The sequence below is a fragment of the Bos indicus genome, chromosome 8 (genome assembly GCF_029378745.1).
Source record: "Bos indicus isolate NIAB-ARS_2022 breed Sahiwal x Tharparkar chromosome 8, NIAB-ARS_B.indTharparkar_mat_pri_1.0, whole genome shotgun sequence".
NCBI lineage: Eukaryota > Metazoa > Chordata > Mammalia > Artiodactyla > Bovidae > Bos > Bos indicus.
The window spans coordinates 98,484,532-98,507,836 of NC_091767.1; the positions used below are offsets into that span (position 1 = coordinate 98,484,532).

General features: G+C 40.5%; 1 protein-coding gene across 2 annotated transcripts in view; it reads right to left on the reverse strand.

The window, feature by feature from the left end:
- The window catches only part of CTNNAL1 (catenin alpha like 1), a 56,673-nt gene that overhangs the window by 25,796 nt on the left and 7,572 nt on the right, over positions 1-23,305 (reverse strand). For both annotated transcript variants that reach the window (XM_070795235.1, XM_019965626.2), the window contains exons 2-8: positions 21,294-21,483; positions 13,934-14,121; positions 12,101-12,220; positions 9,617-9,706; positions 8,400-8,570; positions 3,729-3,929; positions 1,633-1,719 (exon numbers count right to left, since the gene is read on the reverse strand). In XM_070795235.1, coding sequence (XP_070651336.1) covers positions 1,633-1,719; positions 3,729-3,929; positions 8,400-8,570; positions 9,617-9,706; positions 12,101-12,220; positions 13,934-14,121; positions 21,294-21,483 — 1,047 coding nt within the window. The remainder of the gene's footprint in view (positions 1-1,632; positions 1,720-3,728; positions 3,930-8,399; positions 8,571-9,616; positions 9,707-12,100; positions 12,221-13,933; positions 14,122-21,293; positions 21,484-23,305) is intronic.

The following is a 23,305-nucleotide window of genomic DNA, read 5'->3' on the forward strand; positions in this document are numbered from 1 at the left end:
ATTTTACATTCTACTGATAGTCTTAACAATAGTTTAGTTGAATAGGCTGGAAAAAAATGAGTAGGCTTGTTTTAAACCATAGAAAACCATATCCTTCTATGTTTAATAGGATGTTAAAATGAAGGTTTCAACAGAGGTCAATGAAACATCACCATATAATTTATATATGAAACTCCCCCAAACCAGCTCCCTTCTTTTGAGCCCTTGACTCTCTTAAAAAAATATAAAACTAGAGCTAAGTGAGAAGGAACAATTTTGGAAGGAAGATCTGTTTGGAGCACTGGCTCCCTCACTGTGAGGTCCCCTCTAGGCACACACATAGCAGAGGAACAGGCAGGCAGGAGGTTACAAAGTAAAGGGGTGGTCGGGGGAGGCACCAGCAGAGCCTCTGAAGAGCACACTCGGGGCTTAATGACAGACAAAGTCAGCTTTAAACACCTTCTGAGCCCAGTGCATCTCATAAGGGCACTGGTCACTAAGAACTTCTACCTCTCTACTTCCTCTCTTCTCTTCCTGTGCCAGAGCCTGGCAAAGATCTGGAACAGAAGCTAGATAATAGAGGATGAAGGGCCTGAAAGAGACAAGAGACCACACCTCCCCCAAAAGCCCTAGGGGTGCAGGACAGAGGAGTGGGGAACAGAGGGGAAGTCATACAACTGAACAAACCAAAATACTGATGAATATATTGGAATGGACATTCTAATTTTTAACTGAGATTGTGTCTTATGACCTAAAGCAGGGATTGGTGAACATTTTCTGCAGAGGGCCAGAGAGTAAGTAATTAGATTTTTCAGGCCACCCAGTCACAACTGCCCAAATCAAATGGGCAGAACTATGTCCCCCAAACTTCATTTATAAAAACAGCCTGGCTGTAGTTCACAAACCCCTGACTTAAGGTGACTTTCAGTTACCTAAAAGTAACCACTAAACGATTAAGTTTTCATTCAGGGAACAGGGAAATCGTAATCAAAAGAATATTTTTAAAAATCAACTTCATTAAGGTACCGTTTACATATAACAAAATGTACCAAGGGTACAGTTTGATAGTTTTGATATTTACACCCAAGTAACTATCACCATAATCAATATTTATGACATTTCCATTACCCCCAAAAGTTCTCCCAAGCCCCTCTGTAGTAAATATTCCCCCTACATATGACCTCAGGTAGTCACTGATCTGGTTTCTGTCACTGTAAATGGATTTGGCCTTTTAAAAAATTTTTTCTAAATAGAATCTCACACACACACACAACCTTTGTGTCTGACTTCTTTCACTCAGTGTTGCATTTAAGCAATCCATCCATATTCTTACTCGTATCAATAGTGTTCCTTTTCATTGCTGAATAGTATTTGGCATAGTTACATGGTTATACCAAAATTCATTTATAAATTTCCTTGTTGATGGAAATTTAGATTGTTTCCAGTTTGGGGCTGTTATAAACATTTGTGTACAATTTTTGAGGATGATGGCCCCAATAAAACAATCGCTTCAAAAAAACTAGGGCAAAGGAAAACTTTTAAATAACATTCTCTGGGCACAGGAACATCCTAATTCTAAGGCACGTTGTACATGCTGTACAACATGACAACTTGCAAAGAATTAAAAGAGGCTAGGCTTCCAACTATACTTACCTCTTTCTTAAGTTCATTGAGATTGTGACTGATTTTCAATATAGTGAGTTCCAGTTCTTCAGCGATGCTTTTTGTTTTCCTGCTTTGCTAAAAAAATTTAAAAGTACATGTGAAGAGTTATCTTTTTCATCTAGCAATTCCAATTGTACTCTAACTACAAATAACAATAACATTTTAATACCATTCTGTGAACTATATGAAAAGTATATTTTAAAAATTCACCTGTTTATGTTAAAATGGCAAGGAGAATATTTAGTTACATTTTTCAACTCTAACTTTTAAATACTGGAATTTTTAAAATCTAATTTTCTTTAATAAATTTATCATGGCTAAAACTAATCTGTTTTATCTTCTGCCTGGAATGCTCATCTCTTCATTCTTAACCTAATCAAAAATTAAAACCCTATTCAATCTTCAAATCCTTACAGAAATTTCTGTTTCTTAGAAAGGCCTTCTTTGATCACACAATCCTGACTAGACCCTCTTCTTACCCTCTCTAACCTTTTCTCAAAGTAATCATCTTAATTTGCAATTACATGTGTAGTTTTTATTTTATTTTTTTGTTTAAAGTTTATTTTGCTCACTAGGCTTTGATAAGCTCTGTGAAGGCTGGGATCACACGTATTTTGTTCACCAATGAGTGCATTATACCTGGCACAGCAAATGCAAGGTAGCAGGTATTCAATTCTTTGAATGAATAAATTCCAGCTAAATGTCAATCTCTTCATGAAGCTTCTAGATTCCTCTTGCTCCTTCAAACGCTCTCCACATATGATCTGTCCCTTCTCTTGGGACACTTACAAAGTTTTTCAGACTTGTCTCATACCTTCTCACATCTTTCTACATTGCAAAATTCTTGCAGAAATTTTATTTAATTCATCTTTAGATTTCTGATGCCTGGCATATAAAAGGCACTGAGCAATAATAACTGCTAAAAAGGATAAATGAATGAACAACAGAATCAGAGATCCAAGTGCTGTGAAACATGTGAAAGGTGATACCTGCACATTTAAGTACTGATAGAACTGGATTCCCAACGCAAAGAGTGTTTCCTCACAGAAACTCTTTATATTGCATGTTGGGCTTAAAATTTAACTCTGAAGCAATCTCCACTTCAGATTAGATACCACATAGATAATTCAAGTCAAGCTGAACACAAAATACTGCTTTTATTCCTGACATCATTTTACCCGATGCCAAGAAATTCTGAGGGAAATCACTGACTTATCCCAGTCTTCATTCATAAACCCATCTCTTCACAAGGAGGCAGACTGCTGGGTCCTCAGGCGCCTTCACCCTTCATCTTCGGCCTGAGCTTATGTCCATGACTTCCAGATTTGTATGCTGTAAATCATGGTAAATGCATTCTTGACATAGCCTAGGTCTAAGCAACAAATAAATGGTGCCAGAGACATGAGTCAGGGCTCTATCCTTCAAATCTGTGATCCACCCTCTGTCAGAGACTGGATGCATACTGCCTTATGTTGTACCACTGCTGCCAGTCCTGGCCACTGTTGCCCACATAACTTCCATGTTGAAGCACATCAGCAGCCTATTCAAGGCTTTTTAAGTGGCTGCCCACCAATCTGAGACCAGGAATCTGTGCCAGGGTGAAAAATCTTTCACCTGCCAGCTGGATCTACCCTTGCATCTGAACCTCCCTGAGTTTTCCAAATCCTTGTGTCTGTAAATCAGGTGTCCTCAGAATTAAGAACTGTGCACATCTGAAAGAACCCAGCAGTAAGACTCAGGACCCAAGAATCTCTAGGTAGGGGTCCTACTACTCTGATCTTTACTCTGAAGAAGCACTTTGGGAGGGATTTTCCAGAGGTGATTTTGGTGGACGAGAGGGGACAACAGGGTGAACTAGTGAGGGTGACTCAGAATCCAACTGGTCAGGGTGAAAAACAACAGGCCGAGAGATGTCAAGTAGCATGAATGTTGGATGGTCAAGCAGGAGGCAGAAAAGGGATGCGATACCCTTGTCCCATTCTGGACCACATTCACACTCCTGATGATTCGGTACCCGCATAACTCTCAGAACTTTAGGGCAAAGCAGTCACAGAGGATTTACTTTGATGAAATAAAGTTCTTACAGCTTGAATCCACACAGAAACTAACTGCTGCAATTCCATCCTCGCCTGAGCTGACAGTTCCAGGATGCGTTCTCTGTGCTCATGGCTGGTGTAGGCACAATCAGTGAAGTCCTCCATGCGCTCCAAGAGAGCTTCCAACATCGCTGAGAGAGTCTCTTTTGACTGAAAACAAAGATTCTCCCGAAGAGTTTCAATATTCATCTGAGAACAAAAAGGATATACATCCACAGGAGTCAACATTCCCACCTAACCAGATGTGCTGTACTCTCCTCCCAGGGCCCAAGAAGAAGCTTGCAATTTCTTTCCCTGTCTGAAAGCTCAGGAGAAATACAACCTCCAACAAACCTCCAACAGAAGTTTGTGAACAAACTTTACTGTCCACAAACTCAGGGGGCCCACGTTGCTCAAGAGCCAACAGTAGCTGTGCAGAGCTTCATTCCGACAGCTGTCAACAAAACACTTCTATACGGTCAGTGAAAGAACGTGATCATGTAGCAACTGGTAGGAAAATGAACCTACCTCCAGATAAAGGATTTGTTATCTGAGAAAATGCCAAGGCAGAGTCCTGGAAGATGTTACAGCCAAAAACGACTATGTGTTGAGCCCAGGGGGAAGGGTGTGGAGGGTGTGGGGTACAGTAAGAGCTGGGAAAGGCGTCAATTTTCCCTTCATTAATTCAGCGAAACTGGTCTCCCTACATTTTGTTTCATGTCCCCATAAGACCTCCCTGATCAAAACATTCTCTACCAGGGGGCCTGGATAATCTTCCTAAAATGTATACCTTCAGATATTGCCCCCTCCCTCTAATTGGTTCCCCACCACCAATAAAACCAAGCCCAGACTTGTACCGCCTAGCACAAACCCTTCCAGGGTCTTGTCTTTATGTCTTTCCAACAGTCCCTCTCACCTTTCTGAGTTTCTAAACCTCCTTTCACTCCAGCCATCCTGTGCTTAGAGTTCCCTGAATGTGTGATGAACACATGCCCATTAGGGCAACCTTCTCTCTCTCAGCTGTCTGAGATGTGCCATGCCACTTCAGCCTTAGCCCTTCAACCTCTAGCCCCTGAAATATCCCATAGAAACAACCTGGGCTAAGAGGCACTAAGTGGTGATGATCACGACTGTGGGCAAAATTCTTGTGCAGATAAAGATAACATACAATCGCTTCATACTTCAAGGTCTTTTCACAACAATTATTTCAAATTGATCCTTATTATAAGACCCATTTTTAACAGGACCCATGCAAATACCAAGATTTGGAAAGGTCAAGAGGCTACCGGGAAGTATAGCTTCCCCTTCTCTCGGCCCAAGTTATCTCCAGTAATCACTCTGTCCTATGGAGACAGGATTGGTTTTTTTAAGCCAGGAAAGAACACAGATAAAACTGAAGTATGGAACTGACAAGGAGAACCTGAGAATTTGAGGATTTAAAGATAACTACAACATAAAAATCAGCCCACAAACCATTTAAGGTTTTTTATTTTCCCTTTAAAGAGAATCATATACGGCTTTTAAAACAGTAACTTAGTAGCATTTTTATGAAAGCCATTCATTTGCAGGTTTTCATAAGATCTGTCCATATATTCAAAGTAATGAATACATCCAGTTTCCCTCTACAGATGCAAAGAAGATCACCACCAACTGAGAGAGTGTATTCAAAACAGCTCTCTGTGCAGAATGCCTGCTGGCCAAAGGTCAACAGCAGCCACAGGTACCACACTGGTCTAGTTAACCCGGAACCAGAAATGCAGTGCCCGGCGGCCAGAGACCTGGCTTTACACTGACTGGTTTCCCTAATGGTCCTTTGACCTCTCTCCTTTTGGCCTTAACAAAAACAAGGGATTAGAAAAATAAGCCCTAAGATTCCTTTCAGTAATAAAGACTCTGAAAGAATGGCTGGTCCCTGGAGCTTCCTTCCTCTCAGGAAGAGACACGGGGTAAGACGGACAGCATGTAAACAAAGCCAGAGGTGTAAACCCAAAGGTCATGGACTCTGGGATCGGAGTCCTGGTTCTAAACAAGGGTTCTATCACATATTAGCTTTCCTCCTCAAAAACATGGGTACAATAATATTCACCTAAAAGGGAAGTTTAGAGAACAAATGAGAAAATATTGAGAACAAGTGTTCCATTTTTCTCTTTCACCCCATGTCCGACCGTTACACAATTAAAAGTCAAAGTGCAGGATTTCCCTGGTGGTCCAGAGGTTAAGACTCTGCTTCCAATGGGATACAGTTTTGATTCCTGGTCAGGGAACTAATATCCCACGTGTTGTGTGGCTCAGCCAAAAAAAAAAAGTCCAAGTGCCAGTAAAATGGAAAGAATACCATTCCTGCTGCAGTTCTGGCTGCTGGAGACGTAGGTAACCCTTAGCGTATTAGAGAGCTTCTCAGGGTCCAAGTTTTCCCATCCATTAAATAACACAGGCCTATTAGACACACTAGTAAAGTAATGCTCAAAATTCTCCAAGCCAGGCTTCAGCAATATGTGAACCGTGAACTTCCTGATGTTCAAGCTGGTTTTACAAAAGGCAGAGGAACCAGAGATCAAATTGCCAACATCCACTGGATCATGGAAAAAGCAAGAGAGTTCCAGAAAAACATCTATTTCTGCATTATTGACTATGCTAAAACCTTTGACTGTGTGGATCACAATAAACTGTGGAAAATTCTGAAAGAGATGGGAATACCAGACCACCTGATCTGCCTCTTGAGAAATTTGTATGCAGGTCAGGAAGCAACAGTTAGAACTAGACATGGGACAACAGACTGGTTCCAAATAGGAAAAGGAGTACGTCAAGGCTGTATATTGTCACCCTGCTTATTTAACTTATATACAGAGTACATCATGAGAAACGCTGGGCTGGAAGAAGCACAAGCTGGAATCAAGATTGCAGGGAGAAATATCAATAACCTCAGCTATGCAGATGACACCACCCTTATGACAGAAAGTGAAGAGGAACTCAAAAGCCTCTTGATGAAAGTGAAAGTGGAGAGTGTAAAAGTTGGCTTAAAGCTCAACATTCAGAAAACGAAGATCATGGCACCCGGTCCCATCACTTCATGGGAAATAGATGGGGAAACAGTGGAAACAGCGTCAGACTTTATTTTTCTGAGCTCCAAAATCACTGCAGATGGTGACTGCAGCCATGAAATTAAAAGACGTTTACTCCTTGGAAAGAAAGTTATGACCAACCTAGATAGCATATTCAAAAGCAAAAACATTACTTTGCCAACAAAGGTCCGTCTAGTCAAGGCTATGGTTTTTCCAGTGGTCATGTATGGATGTGAGAGTTGGACTGTGAAGAAGGCTGAGCACCAAAGAATTGATGCTTTTGAACTGTGGTGTTGGAGAAGACTCTTGAGAGTCCCTTGGACTGCAAGGAGATCCAACCAGTCCATTCTGAAGGAGATCAGCCCTGGGTGTTCTTTGGAAGGAATGATGCTAAAGCTGAAATTCCAGTACTTTGGCCACCTCATGCGAAGAGTTGACTCATTGGAAAAGACTCTGATGCTGGGAGGGATTGGGAGCAGGAGGAGAAGGGGACAACAAAGGATGAGATGGCTGGATGGCATCACTGACTCGATGGACGTGAGTCTCAGTGAACTCCGGGAGTTGGTGATGGACAGGGAAGCCTGGCGTGCTGCGATTCATAGGGTCGCAAAGAGTCGGACACGACTCAGCGACTGATCTGATCTGATTAGATGACTTCCTAGGGTTTTCCCGACTAGGCACTGCACCTACCAAAGAGTGCTTGTCACCACCTCTCTGACGTGCAATGAGTTCTGCCCTAAAACTCATTTAGGGCAGATGGGGATTCTGGGGTCAGGCTGCTGACTTTCAAATCCTAACTCTGGCACTTTGTAGCTTGCAAGTTATTTAATTTCTGTTTCTCAGTCTCAACAGTACAATGCCATAATAATAATATTCTTGTGTGATGTACACATGCACATATTTAAAGCATTTAGGATGGGCACAGAGTAAGTGCTTGATAAATGTTAGTATGCATTATTGTTCATTAAAAATTTTAATTATAATTAATACTACTGCTATCACTACAGTCTCAAAGTATCAATTCTATAGCACAGGGAACAGCAGGAATTCCAGAATTGATTTACTGTCTGTCATCAGATGCGGATGGTATGGTACTGCTCTACAGACTGTGAAGGGAAAGCCGTTCTGAACAGAGGACAGAAGGCTACAGCTAAACCATACAGCTAAACATGGCCAGGGTAACTACCATAACCCCACACTGGTATTCTCTGTACAAACTGCACTAAGCCTTATGTTACTGAATATTAAGTTTATACCGTATAAGTGTGTTAGTAACTCAGTCGTGTCTGACTCTTTGTGACCCCATGGACTATAGATCGCCAGGCTCCTCTATCCATGGAATTCTCCAGGCAAGAATACTGCAGTGGGTAGCCATTCCCTTCTCCAGGTAATCTTCCCAACCAAGGAATCAAACCTGGGTCTCTTGTATTGCAGGCAGATTCTTTACTATCTGGCCCAAAAGGGAACTTCCTTATATACTATAGCATTGTTTTAAAGACAAATATCTTGCTTTGTGAAGCGTCTGTATTCTAAAATACCATACAGAAGTATGAGTATTATTTATAATGTTTCTTTGAAATGGCAAGAAAAAAACAAAATATACTCTCTGTATTCTTACCTTGAATTCCTTAATCCCAGTAAAAACACTGATAGATGAAATGTCACTCTCTCCGTTTGGTTTGCATTCGGTTACAATTTCAATGACCTTATCCAATGCCACTTTCATCCGGTCAAATACTCCTTCTTTGTTTTTATGTGCTGACTCACAGTTGGGATGCCTGAGACAAGTCTTTGAAACAATTGAAAAATTTTATGGTAAGATTTGACCCATATCATAATACACAAAATCTTACAGAGAACATGCCATGCTAATAAAAATGGTTCTTTACCAAAATCTCCTGTGTCCCTGGCTCACCCAGCGCTTCTCCTCACTAAAGGTGGAAGCAGGATGAGTAAAGAGTAATAGCAAGTTTAAGTGAAACAGGCAGGGTACAAAACCGCATCTTTAGACTTTAACATGCTTACTTAAAATTGTTGGGAAAAAAAAAAACAAACCCCATATCTTCATCATGATTAAAATTTAAAATGTTGCCTAATATGTGCAAGAGCTAAAAAGAAGAATGAGGACAAATGGACAGATGTTTTATGACTGTGGAGGCATCTTTGATTTTCAAAAAATGATATAAAGGAGAAACTACTCCAGGGCCCAGCTGTGAACAGGGCCTTCCACGCAGGCTCCAGGGAAGCCTGTTTCTGTGCCTGCAGTGATCCTAGCATGGAAGCAATGTTCTGAGCAGAAAAGGCAATTCCCACAAAGTGCTAATGAGATGTTCAGCAGTGCACTCTTGAATTGTACCAATTTGCTGGCCTACTGCTGTATGGAATTACAAGCTCTTGATTGACAATTTTGCAAAAAGCAGAATAAGGACTGAGAGGTATGAAATTACAGAATAAACAAACTAAGGGCTGACTTAATACTCCACTGTTACTTAACAGATTCCAACTCGCCTAGTTTTTCTAGAGCATGTGTGCGGGCTCCCCAGCGAGATAGTGCAGGCCATGCAGGCACTGACCCTGTGTGACTGGCCTCCATTTGCAGCACCTAATAAGCCATTTTCTGCTTAGCTGCTCAATCAAAGCTGACTCACAGATTACCTGATGTTTGGACCAGGGATGGAAGTTAACTTTCTTGTTAAAGAATAACTGAAATTTGACTACTATAGCCTATATTCCAATTTATCACTTTCATCTTTTTAAAAAGTGAAATATATATAAATTATGTGCATTTAGGGTTTCTAATTAACTTACAACATAGTAAAACAAAACTTTTCTTACCTTTGAAGCTGTGAGCAGCATCATTGTACACTTTTCAAGAACTGACCTAGCTGCTGCCATTTTTGCCTTTTTCTTTTCATCCTTCAAATCCTAAAAATGGAATAAAACCACTGAGCTGCCTAGGATCATGCAAAAAACTCAATTTCTTGGGAAACCATTTATTCAAGAAAAACAATATTCAACAATTTAACTAACACTGCTTTTTGAAAAATAAAAACAGAATAAAGTTTAATAAAATGTCACCATTTCAGTGTAAATACATTAACACGACGGAGTAGAAACAGCTGCCCTCAGGGCGGCAGAGCCAAGAAGTGAGGCGGATAAGCTGTCACGCGGCTCACGTTCTGGTGGCCTGCACACCTGACATTCCTGTGCCCAGGTGAGGACACTTCGCTCCCAACCAGAAACAGCCATCCCATGCTTTACTTAATTAAAAGTGACTTATTTATTCAGCATTTGTGGACCATTATTTCCTTCAAATTAGACACTCAGAAGTCAACTCTTTCAGGAACCATGTCTGATTAACCCCATCTAAGTGCTTATTCATCTCAATGTGAATTTTTTTTTTTCAATCCTAAAGTTAGCCTATATGCTGCTCTAAAATATTAAGATGTTTCTTGGGTATATAATTTTCCCCAACTAGAATATAAACTCTGAAGTAGACACTGTATTTTGGTTTTTTTCATTTGGTTTCTCTTCATACAGCCTTCAATATGAAGGTATGCTATCACAGAGGGTCCTCAAATCTTGCTGATTAAATCTACAATCAAATACTCTCATAATAGCTTGATTATAACCATCTAAATCAGAGGTCAGCAAAGATTTTCAATAAAAGGCCAGATAATAAGTTTTTGAGACTTTCTGGTTCATTTGGTCTCTGAAACAATGACTTAATTCTGCCAGTGTAGTATAAAAGCTAGCTTAGACAATACATAAACAAGTCAATATAGCTGTGTTATAATAACTTTACTTATAGACACTGAAATTTGGATTACATAAAATTTTCATAGTTGTTTTTTTTCTCATTTGCGAACTGGATGAAGTCTTTTCTTATAAATAAGAAAGACCTAAAGTTTGAAAATGGTTTGCCTTTTATTTAATAAATTAGAGTGGATGTAAAGTTATCTCTACAATAATATCACTCTCATTCACTTGCATCTCAACACAGCTTTCTTTAATAGGAAACAAAGTTATACCTAGTAAATGAAAAACTGCACAAAACCCCGAAGCTAATTCAGATCACAAGGTAACATTCCAAAGTCTGTGTCCTGCATGTGATTATCACCTATCAGGAGTAGCAATCAAAAATAAAAGTTGAGGTCACTGCTAAAATTTCCACCTATTCCTTGTCTTTAACATACTGAACGGGACTTCTGGCAAAAAAACCCTGTGGGTCTAGATGACAAGGCATCCAATGTATATACACAACACTTGTAAACCATACATTACACCACATATTGTAGGTGACAGCAAGTGATCAAAAAGATGGCATCTCAATCTGTTAGAGGGCTGGTCCACAGGACAAAACAGAGGTCTCATTAACCCCGGATGTCCAAGAAGAACTAAGTGAAGCATATAATTCAGCCCGCCACTTTTCACGCCAAAAACCATCTTTCAACTCCAGCTACAAACCAGGAAAGTTCACACCCAAAACCAGTCTACAGGACTCTTCCAGAGCATCTCAAGAAGAGGTCAATTATATATTTAACTTGACATGATAAAATCATGTACAAGTCCCCCAACAAGGAAAGGCAATCCTGGATACGATGTGGTCTTCTATCTCCCCTAAACTTCAGAACTTACAGTCTGAACTGGGGAACACTACTACAAAGAACCAACATCATGGTGCAGCTGAAAACTACAGGCTTTAGAATCAGACACAATTGAGTTCAATCTGCTAGAAAAGTCACCTTAGCAAAGTGTGTTATCCTCTGAAGTTCAGCCTCATGTGTGAAACAGTAATAACAATACCTACTTACACAGCTGTTTTGAGAGTCAAACAAGATCAGCTAACGTATAGCCAATGCAATAACCCAGTGCTTGGGTTATTACTATTAATGTAAAACAATTATAAAGATGTAACAATAGAATAATATATAACAAGTTACACAAAGAACAATAACAGAGATATGTAATAAAATATTACCAGGATATGTATGATGACTCATTTATTTGCCTGAACCCTTGTAGAAGAGTCAAATGGAAAATTCTGTAAAAAGAGGAAGTACTTGAACTGGGCCTTGAAGGCAAGTATGACCTTTCCCAGTGTGAGAGGTGGGAAAATATTTAACTATTATCTGTGAGCAACAAAAGACACACAGATCTATTTACTTTATCCTGGCTTCTTCAGGAAAGGCTTTTAAGAGCAAGATTATAGATTTAATAAGCAAGACAACCAATCCAAATGATCACAAAGATCACATCTCTAACCAAACTGAAAAGTATGCATGTATCTCAAGACTTGTAAATAGGGTAAACACATACATTTTGTCTATCTCCAGTTAGATGCGCAAACTCCACCATTTCATTTCCAAACTGACTGAATATTTGGACAAATTCTTGAAAGCTATTCACTTTCTCCAGTCTTTCCATAGTTGCAAGAACCTGCAAAAGAGATTATTTTATTTCAGGTTTAAATGTGAAAGAGACTAAGACATCAAGCCTGAGGCAACAGAGGAACAAAAGAGAAATTCTAAATTCTAGAGGAAAGTTGGGCAAGAGTCCCAGGAGAAGACAGAGAAGAAGGAGGGGCTCAGAGAAGTAGATTCAAAAGTTAGAGTCATCTAGGGAATGATCTCTTTTTAGGATAGGAAGTGGGCTTCCTTGAAAATTAAAGGAAAAAGTAAATGAAATGACTAAATATGCAAGAGCTCCCATTTATGTAACAAAGTCTGGAGAAGGTGGCAACTGGGCAGGGCGAAGGTGATCGAATCTTCAGAGAACGAGGACGGGGATGAGGATGAGATGATACAAGAAGCTTTAAGGTTCAGAGAACCAGAGCTGGGGAAGTCCCATCCTTCTCAGAAAGGTGGAAGACTGAGGAGAGGAAGGGAGATGGAGGACTTCAAGAGCAGGAAAAGTTTGAGTCAGTCAGAAACTGCTTGTGGTGAATAACTGTCAAGAAGTTTTGGGCAGCCAGGGGTGGATAGATGGCATGTTTGTAATACAGCCAACAGACAGTGTTATGTATTTTCTTGATATCAGAAATAAAGTAAATAGATGTGAAACATATTTTCAAATTCTTTTCTCTGAAATAACAGTACTGGATTAGTTTTAGTCAGACCAAGATAGGTAAAGAAAACACAGATATCCTGTGTGTACTTATTTTTAATGAGGCTATGATAGATGTTTGGCATGTTAATGGGCCCTGGCAGCTCAGGAAGTCCAGGCGACTACGGCAGATAAGGCAGATCCCACCACTGAGCAAAACCTCTGTCTTCCAGAGAAAGGAAGGTTTTTCTTATTCCTCTAGCACTGCCCGATCCACCTCTCTAAATTCGTTTTCTCTTCAATCTTACACTTTTCCAGGTAGTCTTGTCTTCAAACCAGTGGGAGGGTCCCTTCCCTGGCTGACTGCTCTCCCTGCCTCAGGGATTATCCAGGGAAAAAAGTGATTGTATCCATACACACCCTGGCTCCCAGTTAGTTGATGGAGACGATAACAGCCACAGAAGAGGTCTAGACTGGGAGAGTCAAAATCTGTTCTTTAAATTTTGTGATTATTCAGTAATATTTAGAAACTCTGCATACAGCAATTTTATAATGTGCATAATTGTGGTTTCAGGTGACTGAGCTTTTTCTTTTTTAATTGGAGGATAATTGCTTTACAATGTTGTGTTAGTTTCTGCTGTACAACAACATGAATCAGCTATAAGTATATAAATAACCCCTCCCTCTTAAGCCTCCCTCCCACCCAAGCATTTGCTTAAGCATAAAAATTGTTCTATCTGCCTTGGTCGGGGGAGGTACCGAGGAATTCAGTATTTTCATCAGGTAGGTTTCCACTACATACATTGTCATGGTACTTGACTTTTTATCCCAAATTTGTTTTTATCCCAAATCAAAAGTTTTCACCAATAAACCTCAACAAGCAGATAATGGCTTTCTGAGAAGAAATGTTATTTGTAACCAAAAATTTAGGTCCAGTGCACACATTTAGGAATTATAGGTATAGATGAAACACCACTTTTAAACTGTAGACAATTAGAATAATAAACAAAATAGACAAACATTGCCAAATTACTTGCAATGAACTTAAAAAACAACTTTCTGAACAGCCCTGAAAGATACAAGTAGAAACATCAGAAAGGTAAGTACCTTATTTCTCGATCTTATTATTTGCTTAATGACTACTCGGTCTGCCAGTAGCAACACTCTTGTCACTGAAGAAAGCAGTAATCTTGCAGCCTTTATGACTCCTGTTTTATCTGTAAAAATTGTGATCTGGCCATCTGATTCTGGGCGATTCAGGCTGCTCACATCTGTAAGTGCTGCGATTGTTTCTCCTAAGAAGAAAGGCGGTGGTGGGGTGGGGGAGGGGGGAAATTAAACTGGGAATAAGATACACAAATTAAAATCCAGACTTTAAGGTAATGTGCTCAGCGGGTAGAAACTCGACTTCAGGAATAAGAAATAGCTCCTTGATGAGCCCAAAGATTATCATACAAGGATCCCTAAAGGCATAACAACGGCACACTCCTAAGAACTGTGAAAAACTGTTGCCTTCAGCGAGTTTGAAAAATATCATAACTTTTGTTTCCAGTGGTATGCAAACTACATGATCCCCAAAGCCTGTTCTAAAAGACTAAGTGAGAGCGATCCCGAGAGCCAATAACCAAAGAACCTAAAAGCGGAGCAGTAAACAGCTGCCCAGGGTTTGCCCAGGGGGGAGGGGACAGAGGTGGTTGGATGGCATCACTGACTCAATGGACATGAGTTTGCGCAAACTTCAGGAGTTGGTGATGGACAGGGAAGCCCAACATGCTGTGGTTCATGGGGTCACAAAGAGTTGGACACGACTGAGCGACTAAACTGAACTGAACTGAGGGAACAGACATTGGGGGCTTGGTGGTTACAGGGGAGAAGGCGTCACTGCCTGTCTTCACAATCTGAAGGGGCGAGGGTTTTTCCAGACAACCAGGGAGAGAAGACAAAGTTTTGGGCACCAAACGGGAGGCATCCTCAGTGACAAGGGGAACTAGAAAAATCAGCCCTCAGTAGGCAGAGGGAAACAATAAGCGAGTTCATCTGCTGGTCAGCCTGGGCTCTGGTGGCAAAACAAAACTGTTCCTCCTAAGAACTCATGTCCCAGGCTGGCCCTCAGGCGTGCTGTCTGAATATACACTTTTCATGATGCCCAGCATAAGCCATTCTATCAAACCAACTCCCCACCTCTAGAAAAAGTCTCTTCTTCACTATTGCTATGAAAATATTTTAATTTCTGTAGTAGCAATTATCCATCAATAAAACAATTCAAATATTTCTTATCCCCCCAAATCAAACTGTAGTTTCTCAAACCTTACTTTTTAATTAAATAGATTTTTTTTAATAAGCTTTTCATCATCTTGTAATGTTCAAGATCATTTTTCAAGTCCTAAATAAATCTGAGTCCATAATGGATCAATTTTTCTCATATAAGCCCTCCTGTCAATACTATTACATACTCCCAAGAGGTTAAGGACCTCGAGAAAAATTACCTGAATTTTAACAGATATATCACAAGGTATGATGTAATGAAGTCAGGATTCAGGAAGATTAGATAGAAGCATATAAAATGGACTGGAAAGAAGAGATTCAGAGCCAGGCTACTAATCACGCAGCTATCTTAATTGTGGATGTGAAGTGGTAAGGATCTTACCAGGATGACAGCCATAGGAATATAAAAAAAAAAGACGATTTGAGAGACACTGAGTTAAGAAAATACAAAATCAGGACCTTAACAACTGATAAGACGGAAAGGAAAAGTGAAAAAAATGGCTTCAAGGTTGTAAACCCAAGTCGCTTAAAAAAGTCAGTAGGGCATGGGAAGGGAGATGATAAATCTAGTTTGACAATAGAAACCTGATACGACACAGGAAAATCCAAAAGATAAGCCACTACATAAGGAATGGTTACATATCAGGACCACAGCTGGAGTTCCACTAACAGATGAAATCTGGGGTAGCCAGTCTCCAAGGTGGCTCCCAATGGTCCCCACCTCCTGATATTTTCATCCTTGTGTTACCTCGTCGTACCAGGGTTGGCATGGCAGAAGTGATTGTATGTTATTGCCAAGGTCATGTTGTTAAAGACGATGAGGTTGATATCTTGGTTTCTCTCCCCATCTGAGGAAAGCTGTTACCATGCTGTATGTAGCCACTACCACAGACAGGTACATATGGGGCGAAACTGCGCCCTCTGGTCAACAGTTGGCAAAAATGTGAAGCCTGCCAATCATCAGGAGGCGGAGCTTGAAAGCAGATCCTGCAGTCCAGCCAAATGCTCAGACAACTGCAGGTCCAGCCAACACCCTGCGTGCAATCTCATGAGAGACACAGACCCAGAACCAGCTGGTTAAGCTACTCCTTGATTTCTGACCCTCAGAAACTAGTGAGGGAAGAGATGTTTGTGGTTTTAAGTTGCTAAGTTTGGGTTAATATGTTACACCGCAATAGGTAACCAAAACAAAGATTATACAGCAAAATATAAAGAGAAAAGAAAGGCTAGAATTAAACTTGAATGTACAGAAAAAGGAGTTGGAGGGACAGTATCACTTTGCAATAGCAAGTAGTATAAAAATGTTTTCTCTGCACCTCTGGAAAATTTTCCTTTTTCCAGCAGTTCTCAATCATCAAATATACGAGCTTGCGCATTATAGCATCTTTTAACCTTCCTTTTTCTGACTAAACCTCAGGCATTCAGCCTGAAGTTTGCAAGATGGTAACATTTGGTTAGCTGTACCAACAAAGTTAAATGCTTCCTTAACATTATAGAGTTGTTCCAAGTATTGACTACTCTGAAATTAGTTCCTTGGAAAAGGCACAAAGTTGCCCCATAGATTCATGGCTGTCACTTTTTTTAACTTGTTAGATGTGTTAGTGTTTTGTCTTAAAGCAAAAACTCTGAAGTCAGTCAACTACAAATATTTATTGAGCACCCATAGAAAATGTAAAGCTTGACTAGAAGCCAAGTAAAAAGTAAAAACAGTGGGGGGAGGGGTAGGGGTTGATGAAATGGGTGGAGTCAAAAGGTATAAACTTCTAGCTATAAAATAAATAAGACATGGGTATATAAATGTACAGACTAGCATCCATAGTTAATAATATTGTATTGCATATTTGAAAGGTGTTACAAAGTAAATCTTAAGGTCTCTACAAGAAAAAATCATTACATTGAATACCTGACACTAGTGTAATGCTGTATGTCGATTATACCCCAAACTAGAAAAAAGCAAAACTATAATGCAAAAGCTCAACACAAGAAAAGTTAACACTAATAATTACAATGACAACCAATATTTACTGAGCACTTTCTATGTGTCAAATGCACACATGCATTATATCAAAACACTTCTATAAACACTAACAATATCCCCATTTTATAGACGAGAAAACTGAGACTATGTTCCTCAAATGACCATTCTCATCCTTTTATCTGAGTGACTTTAAGAGGCAGTTCTCAAGAAGGAAAAGGACACTGCACGTAAGAGAGAACATGTGGAGACCATGACACCAGACAGCTTCCCAAATATGCCTGCACGGAGCTCCTCGGCTTACAGGACTTTCAGGGCTGCACAGTCTGCTGGAGCTGGGGTAGGTGTGCACGTCCTCATTCCTCCAACACTTAGAGCACAGTGGCATGCTAGGAAGCCAATAAGGTGAGGACTCGGACTGCCGTTTCATTTAAAAATCCTTACTCTTGCTTTAATTAAGGATTCGCTTAAGAAACAATAATGTGAAGAACTGTCCATTGCATTATGTAATAATGTCTGTTGTGTAAGTGCCCATACAATTTAGTTCCTGGAAAAAAGCCTCTCTCCTCTTGACGAGCTGGTTTGTTTCCTTCCGACAAACAATGAGAATTAAATAACCATTTCTTTCCCACATTTTTTGTCTAGCTTTTCAGGAAGCAGAAAGACAAATTTCATGTTTAATTGGAGTAACAATGTTGGCCAATTCATTTCTAGTACACTTATATACATCTCCTATTTTAATGGGTTTATTAATCATATATTTAATTGTAACTCGTTTACATCTCTTTTTTTTTTTTGGCTAAACCTCACAGCTTTCAGGATCATAGTTCCCCAATCAAGGATTGATCCTGGGCCATGGCAGTGAAAGCATGAGTCCTACCCACTGGACCTCAAGGAAATTTCCTTAAATCTCTCTTAATATGAGGCAAAACATAAATTATGAATAGACTAAGGCCATCTCATTCCTATTCTATTGACATATCCTAGTGAGTGACTAGAAACCCAAACTCAGAATCCTCCCTTTGCTTTAATCAATAACCAAATTCTATCATTTAATCACCTAGTGACTATTTAGTGTACTTTTTCTGCTTTTTATACCCCTAAGACACTGTCTTGATTCAGCCTGGTACAACAGAAAAGCGTTATCAACTCCATATTAATCTCTCTGCCTTTAGTCTCAACCCTCTCTCAATCATCCCTCATTTGTTCATTTCCCCCATGCAACCAGAAAGATTTCTAACATAAAACTACTGTCTTTCATCTGGCCCCAAATCCTCAATCTATCAAGTACAGAACAGTACCTGAAGCCATTCATGTACCATTCGGGCATGTATCATCTGGCTGGCCCCTTCACATTACTTGCCCTTATGTCACCCACTCCGTTCCCCCACAATGACACTCCAAATATACCTGCTTCTCCCTCAGAGTTCAGTCGCTCAGTTGTGTCTGACTCTTTGCGACCCCATGAATCGCAGCACGCCAGGCCTCCCTGTCCATCACCAACTCCCGGAGTTCACTCAGACTCACGTCCATCGAGTCGGTGATGCCATCCAGCCATCTCATCCTCTGTCGTCCCCTTCTCCTCCTGCCCCCAATCCCTCCCAGCATCAGAGTCTTTTCCAATGAGTCAACTCTTCGCATCAGGTGGCCAAAGTACTGGAGTTTCAGCTTTAGCATCATTCCTTCCAAAGAAATCCCAGGGCTGATCTCTTTCAGAATGGACCCACCTCAATTAATAGTGCCATCATCTACCCGCCAAACTTGGAGTTGTCCATGACCCCTCTTCCCATGGATCGCAGCACATCCCACATCCAAACTATCAGCAAAACCTACCAGCTCCACCTTTCCAACATAACCAAATGCAACTGCTTTGCACCACCTCAAATGCTATCACTGGGCCTAAGTCACCATCATCTATCACAGCCTCCTAACTGGTCTCTGGCTTCACTCTCATAACTCCTAAAATCTATTCTCTGTACAGAAGCCACCAGGGATCCTTTAAAACTATAAATGAATTTGTGTCACTACCCTGCACCAAACCTTCCACTAGCCCCAAGATGCTGAGAAAACAGTCCAAAGTACCTATCTTTGCCTAGAAAGTCATACCTGTTCTCACTCTACTCCTGGTTAGGAAAGTCCTTCCCCCAGATACTAATATAGCTGGGGTCCTCATTTCAGTGCTGTCTCTGCTCCTATGTTACTCCCTTAGAGAGATTTCCTCTCACCCTGTTTCAGTAGTTCTCATTTCAGTAGTTCTCAATTCAGGGCCATTTTGATCCCTCAAAGGACATTTGGGAATGTTGAGACATTTTTGGTTGCCTCAATGGCTGAAGAAGGGATTTTCTGACATCCAATAGGTAGTGGCTGGGGATTCTACAATGCACAGGGCAGCCCCCAACCCCAACAAATAATTACCAACAAATAATTATCCAGCCTAAAACAGCATCACAACTGAGAAACCCTGCTGGTCTTCCTAAAAGAAACTTTCTTTGGTCTCCTAACCCTTCAGTTCAGTTCAGTCGCTCAGTCATGCCTGACACTTTGCAACCCCATGAATCACAACATGCCAGGCCTCCCTGTCCATCACTGACTCCCAGAATTCACTCAAACTCATATCCATTGAGTCAGTGATGCCATCCAGTCATCTCATCCTCTGTCGTCCCCTTCTCCTCCTGCCCCCAATCCCTCCCAGCATCAGGGTCTTTTCAAATGAGTTAACTCTTTGCATGAGGTGGCCAAAGTACTGGAGTTTCAGCTTCAGCATCAGTCCTTCCAATGAACACCCAGGACTGATCTCCTTTAGGATGGACTGGTTGGATCTCCTTGCAGTCCAAGGGACTCTCAAGAGTCTTCTCCAATACCACAGTTCAAAAGCATCAATTCTTTGGCGCTGAGCTTTCTTCACAGTCCAACTCTCACATCCATACATGACCACTGGAAAAACCATAGCCTTGACTAGACAGACCTTTGTTGGCAAAGTAATATCTCTGCTTTTCAATATGCTATCTAGGTTGGTCACAACTTTCCTTCCAAGGAGTGTCTTTAAATTTAATGGCTACAATCACCATCTGCAGTGATTTTGGAGCCCAAAAAAATAAAGTCTGACACTGTTTCCACTGTTTCCCCATCTATTTGCCATGAAATGATGGGACCGGATGCCATGATCTTAGTTTTCTGAATGTTGAGCTTTAAGCCAGCTTTTTCACTCTCCTCTTTCACTTTCAGGCTTTTTAGTTCCTCTTCACTTTCTGCCATAAGGGTGGTGTCATATGCGTATCTGAGGTTACTGATATTTCTCCCGGCAGTCTTGATTCCTTATGCTGCCTTATTATCTTTTCCGTAACTATCACTGCCTGCCACTGGGCACTTATCTATTTGTTCATTTGTGTGTCTCCCTCTCTAGAATACAAGCTCCATAAAGACAGGTTTTTATTGGCTTCTATGTAGCTATATCCCTTTGGTCTAGAAGAATGCCTGGCATATGGCCAGCACTCAGTAAATATTTATTTAAAGAATAAGTGGATAAATGATACTCAACAAAACTATTTGTATGCAGCAAAACTCCCCAGTTCTCCCAAGCTTCTATGCCACCAGTTATAGAGACTTCTGAGACATCAGGAAATCTGAAATCAGATTTGTCTCCTGTAGACACAGGAAGGTGCTTACTTTTATTTTCCATTTTCCATATAGTGGTAAATAGGCTACCATGCTCCTTGATGGCAGAGTCTATGCCTCACATTCTCTACACCTCTCACGCTCAATGGCTGATGGCAAGGGTGGTAAAGAAACCACTTGCCAATGCAGGAGACACAAGGGATGTGGGTTTGATCCCTGGATCGGGAAGATCCCCTGGAGTAGGCAACCCACTCCAGTATTCTTCCTGGAAAATTCCACAGACAGAGGAACCTGGTGGGCTACAGTCCACGGGTCTGCAAAGAGCTGGATGTGACTGAGTGCACACGTACATACGGGCAGTGGGATTCTGCCCCGCCCGGTGAGGACAGTCCACGTGGGCTTCTGCCCTGCCCAGTGAGGACAGTCCACGACGCAGACTCAGGACTTGATCCAAGAGACATTCAATATTCCTGGAAGCTAATCCAGGGCTTTAATGACCTACACATCTGTACTAACAGATTAAAAGGCAGTACACATCTTTACTCAACACGACACAATCATTTGTCATGATATCCAAAGCAATAAAATTGGTATAAACAGGCTTCAACATACCTGCTTGTTTAGCTTCAATACAGGCAATATTTATTTCTTCTTTCAAGTCCCAGTTTTCATTGGCTATAGCTTCCCCCACTTTAACAAATCTTCCAACTGCCAAGTTGACGGCTTGTCCTACACGCTGAATTGCTTGCAGAGTTTTATCAGACTTTTTGGTATTATCTTTATGATTAATAAGTGTGGTGATCTAAAAGTAAAAGATAAAAGCAAACTGCTTAAAGTTTATCTCAGTACTTTTTTTTAAAGCGATATCACAAAGACCAAGAAAATTAAGCCCAGCATACTACACTAGCCTAATAAACTCAATTAATTGACAGCTTTAATGCTTCAACCCAGAGACAAGCAGCAAACACCTTGCATCTCTCCTGAGGTCAACGTTTCCTTTACTAACAACTCCAGATTTACCTGAGGGGGTTATCAGGGCACACATTTCTGTAAACCCTCCAGACAGATCAACAAATCATAAAGACAGGAGAAAAGTAGAAGAGGGTGGATTCTTACATTCAAAGAATCCACAGGAAACCAAAGCACGTCAGGTCTAGATTCTTCGACCGTGACTCGGGCTGCTGTGAGAGTAGAGACAGCATGTTGTTCGCCAGGCGCTGCACTCTGCTGCCTAGCAGTGTGTAGGCTGTACAAAACGCTATGTGAACCACAGATGCTACGGAAACAACCAGACACTTGAGAAGGACCAATGTAATCTATGTTTTATAGTTCGCCAAGGTTTGTTGTAGACTCAAAGTAAATAAAATACCAAGAGCTTTAACACTTGACTCCAGGCCCTGAAATAAAATATAAAAGGTGAAAAGTTCAGCTGTTTGAAACAAATATAAATCTTCAAAATGTCCAGGAAAATTAGTACATGAACTATACTGACATATAAAAATATTTAAAGAATGTTACATGAAAAATGTAAATCCCAAATGGTACACGTCCACTGCGTATAACTCTGAAATGATTTCTCTAACACATTAACAAAGGTCAGAACAGAGAAGTAAGAGGAAGAGGCTTGCTCTCTGATCAGCTACTATGTGGCAAGCACTTTGTGTGTTATGGTATTAATAGTTTTAAGTCAGAAAGGCCTGTGTATGTTTCTTGGCTCTGCCATTCCTAGCTAAATGACCTAGGGAAATTTACTTAAAAATCTCTCTAAATTTCCTCATCTCTCATACTGTTTTTCAAATTTTGAAAATGTTCTAGAGTCCAGATCCTGAGGATACATCACTGAGCAGGACAAACACAATCCTGCCCTCATTCTGTTTACAGTCTAACCAGGTAACAATAATTCAACTGTACACAATGTATTTGTTGAACACCTATCATTTGCCAAATAAAATCCTAGACAGTGATGAAACAGCAATGAACAAGAAAGGAAACGCCCACAATCTCATGGAGCTTACATTCTAGTGGAGTGAGGGGAGACACAATAATCACACAAATGGGTTAAAGAAACTAACGTAAATGCTATGCAAAACGTTAAAATAAGACAATGTGACAGAAAGTATCCGTGTAGCTACCTGAGATTAGTTGACCTTCCTTCTACGAAGAAGTGATATTTAAACTGTTATCTAAATGATATCAAGTAGAGAGGCCAGTAAACATCAGGCGATAAAGTGTTGCAGGGAGAAGAAATAACTGTTTAAGAAAAATAAGGGAAGAAAAGAAGGGGTATCCTTCAGTATGAGACTGTTCTTTTTTTTTTTTTTTCCCAAAGAATAAAGTAAGGCCAGAAGTGGGTAAAGAATAGTGGGCAAGAGGACAAGTGTAAAACCAATATCCAACAGGTAGGCAGGGACCAGCCTTTATTGCAAGGCTGTGAATTGCAATAAAGAGTTTGTATTTGACTCTGTGCATGACAGAAAGTCACTGAACAATTTTTGAGGATTGTGGTTAGTGGTTTTAAAATGTGCGCTCCAGTTCTTCAATATTTCTCCTTTCAAGCTTCATTTCTCTCCTCTTAAGTGAGATGAAATTAGTGACCCACCTCTAACCAATAGAATAAAGTAGAA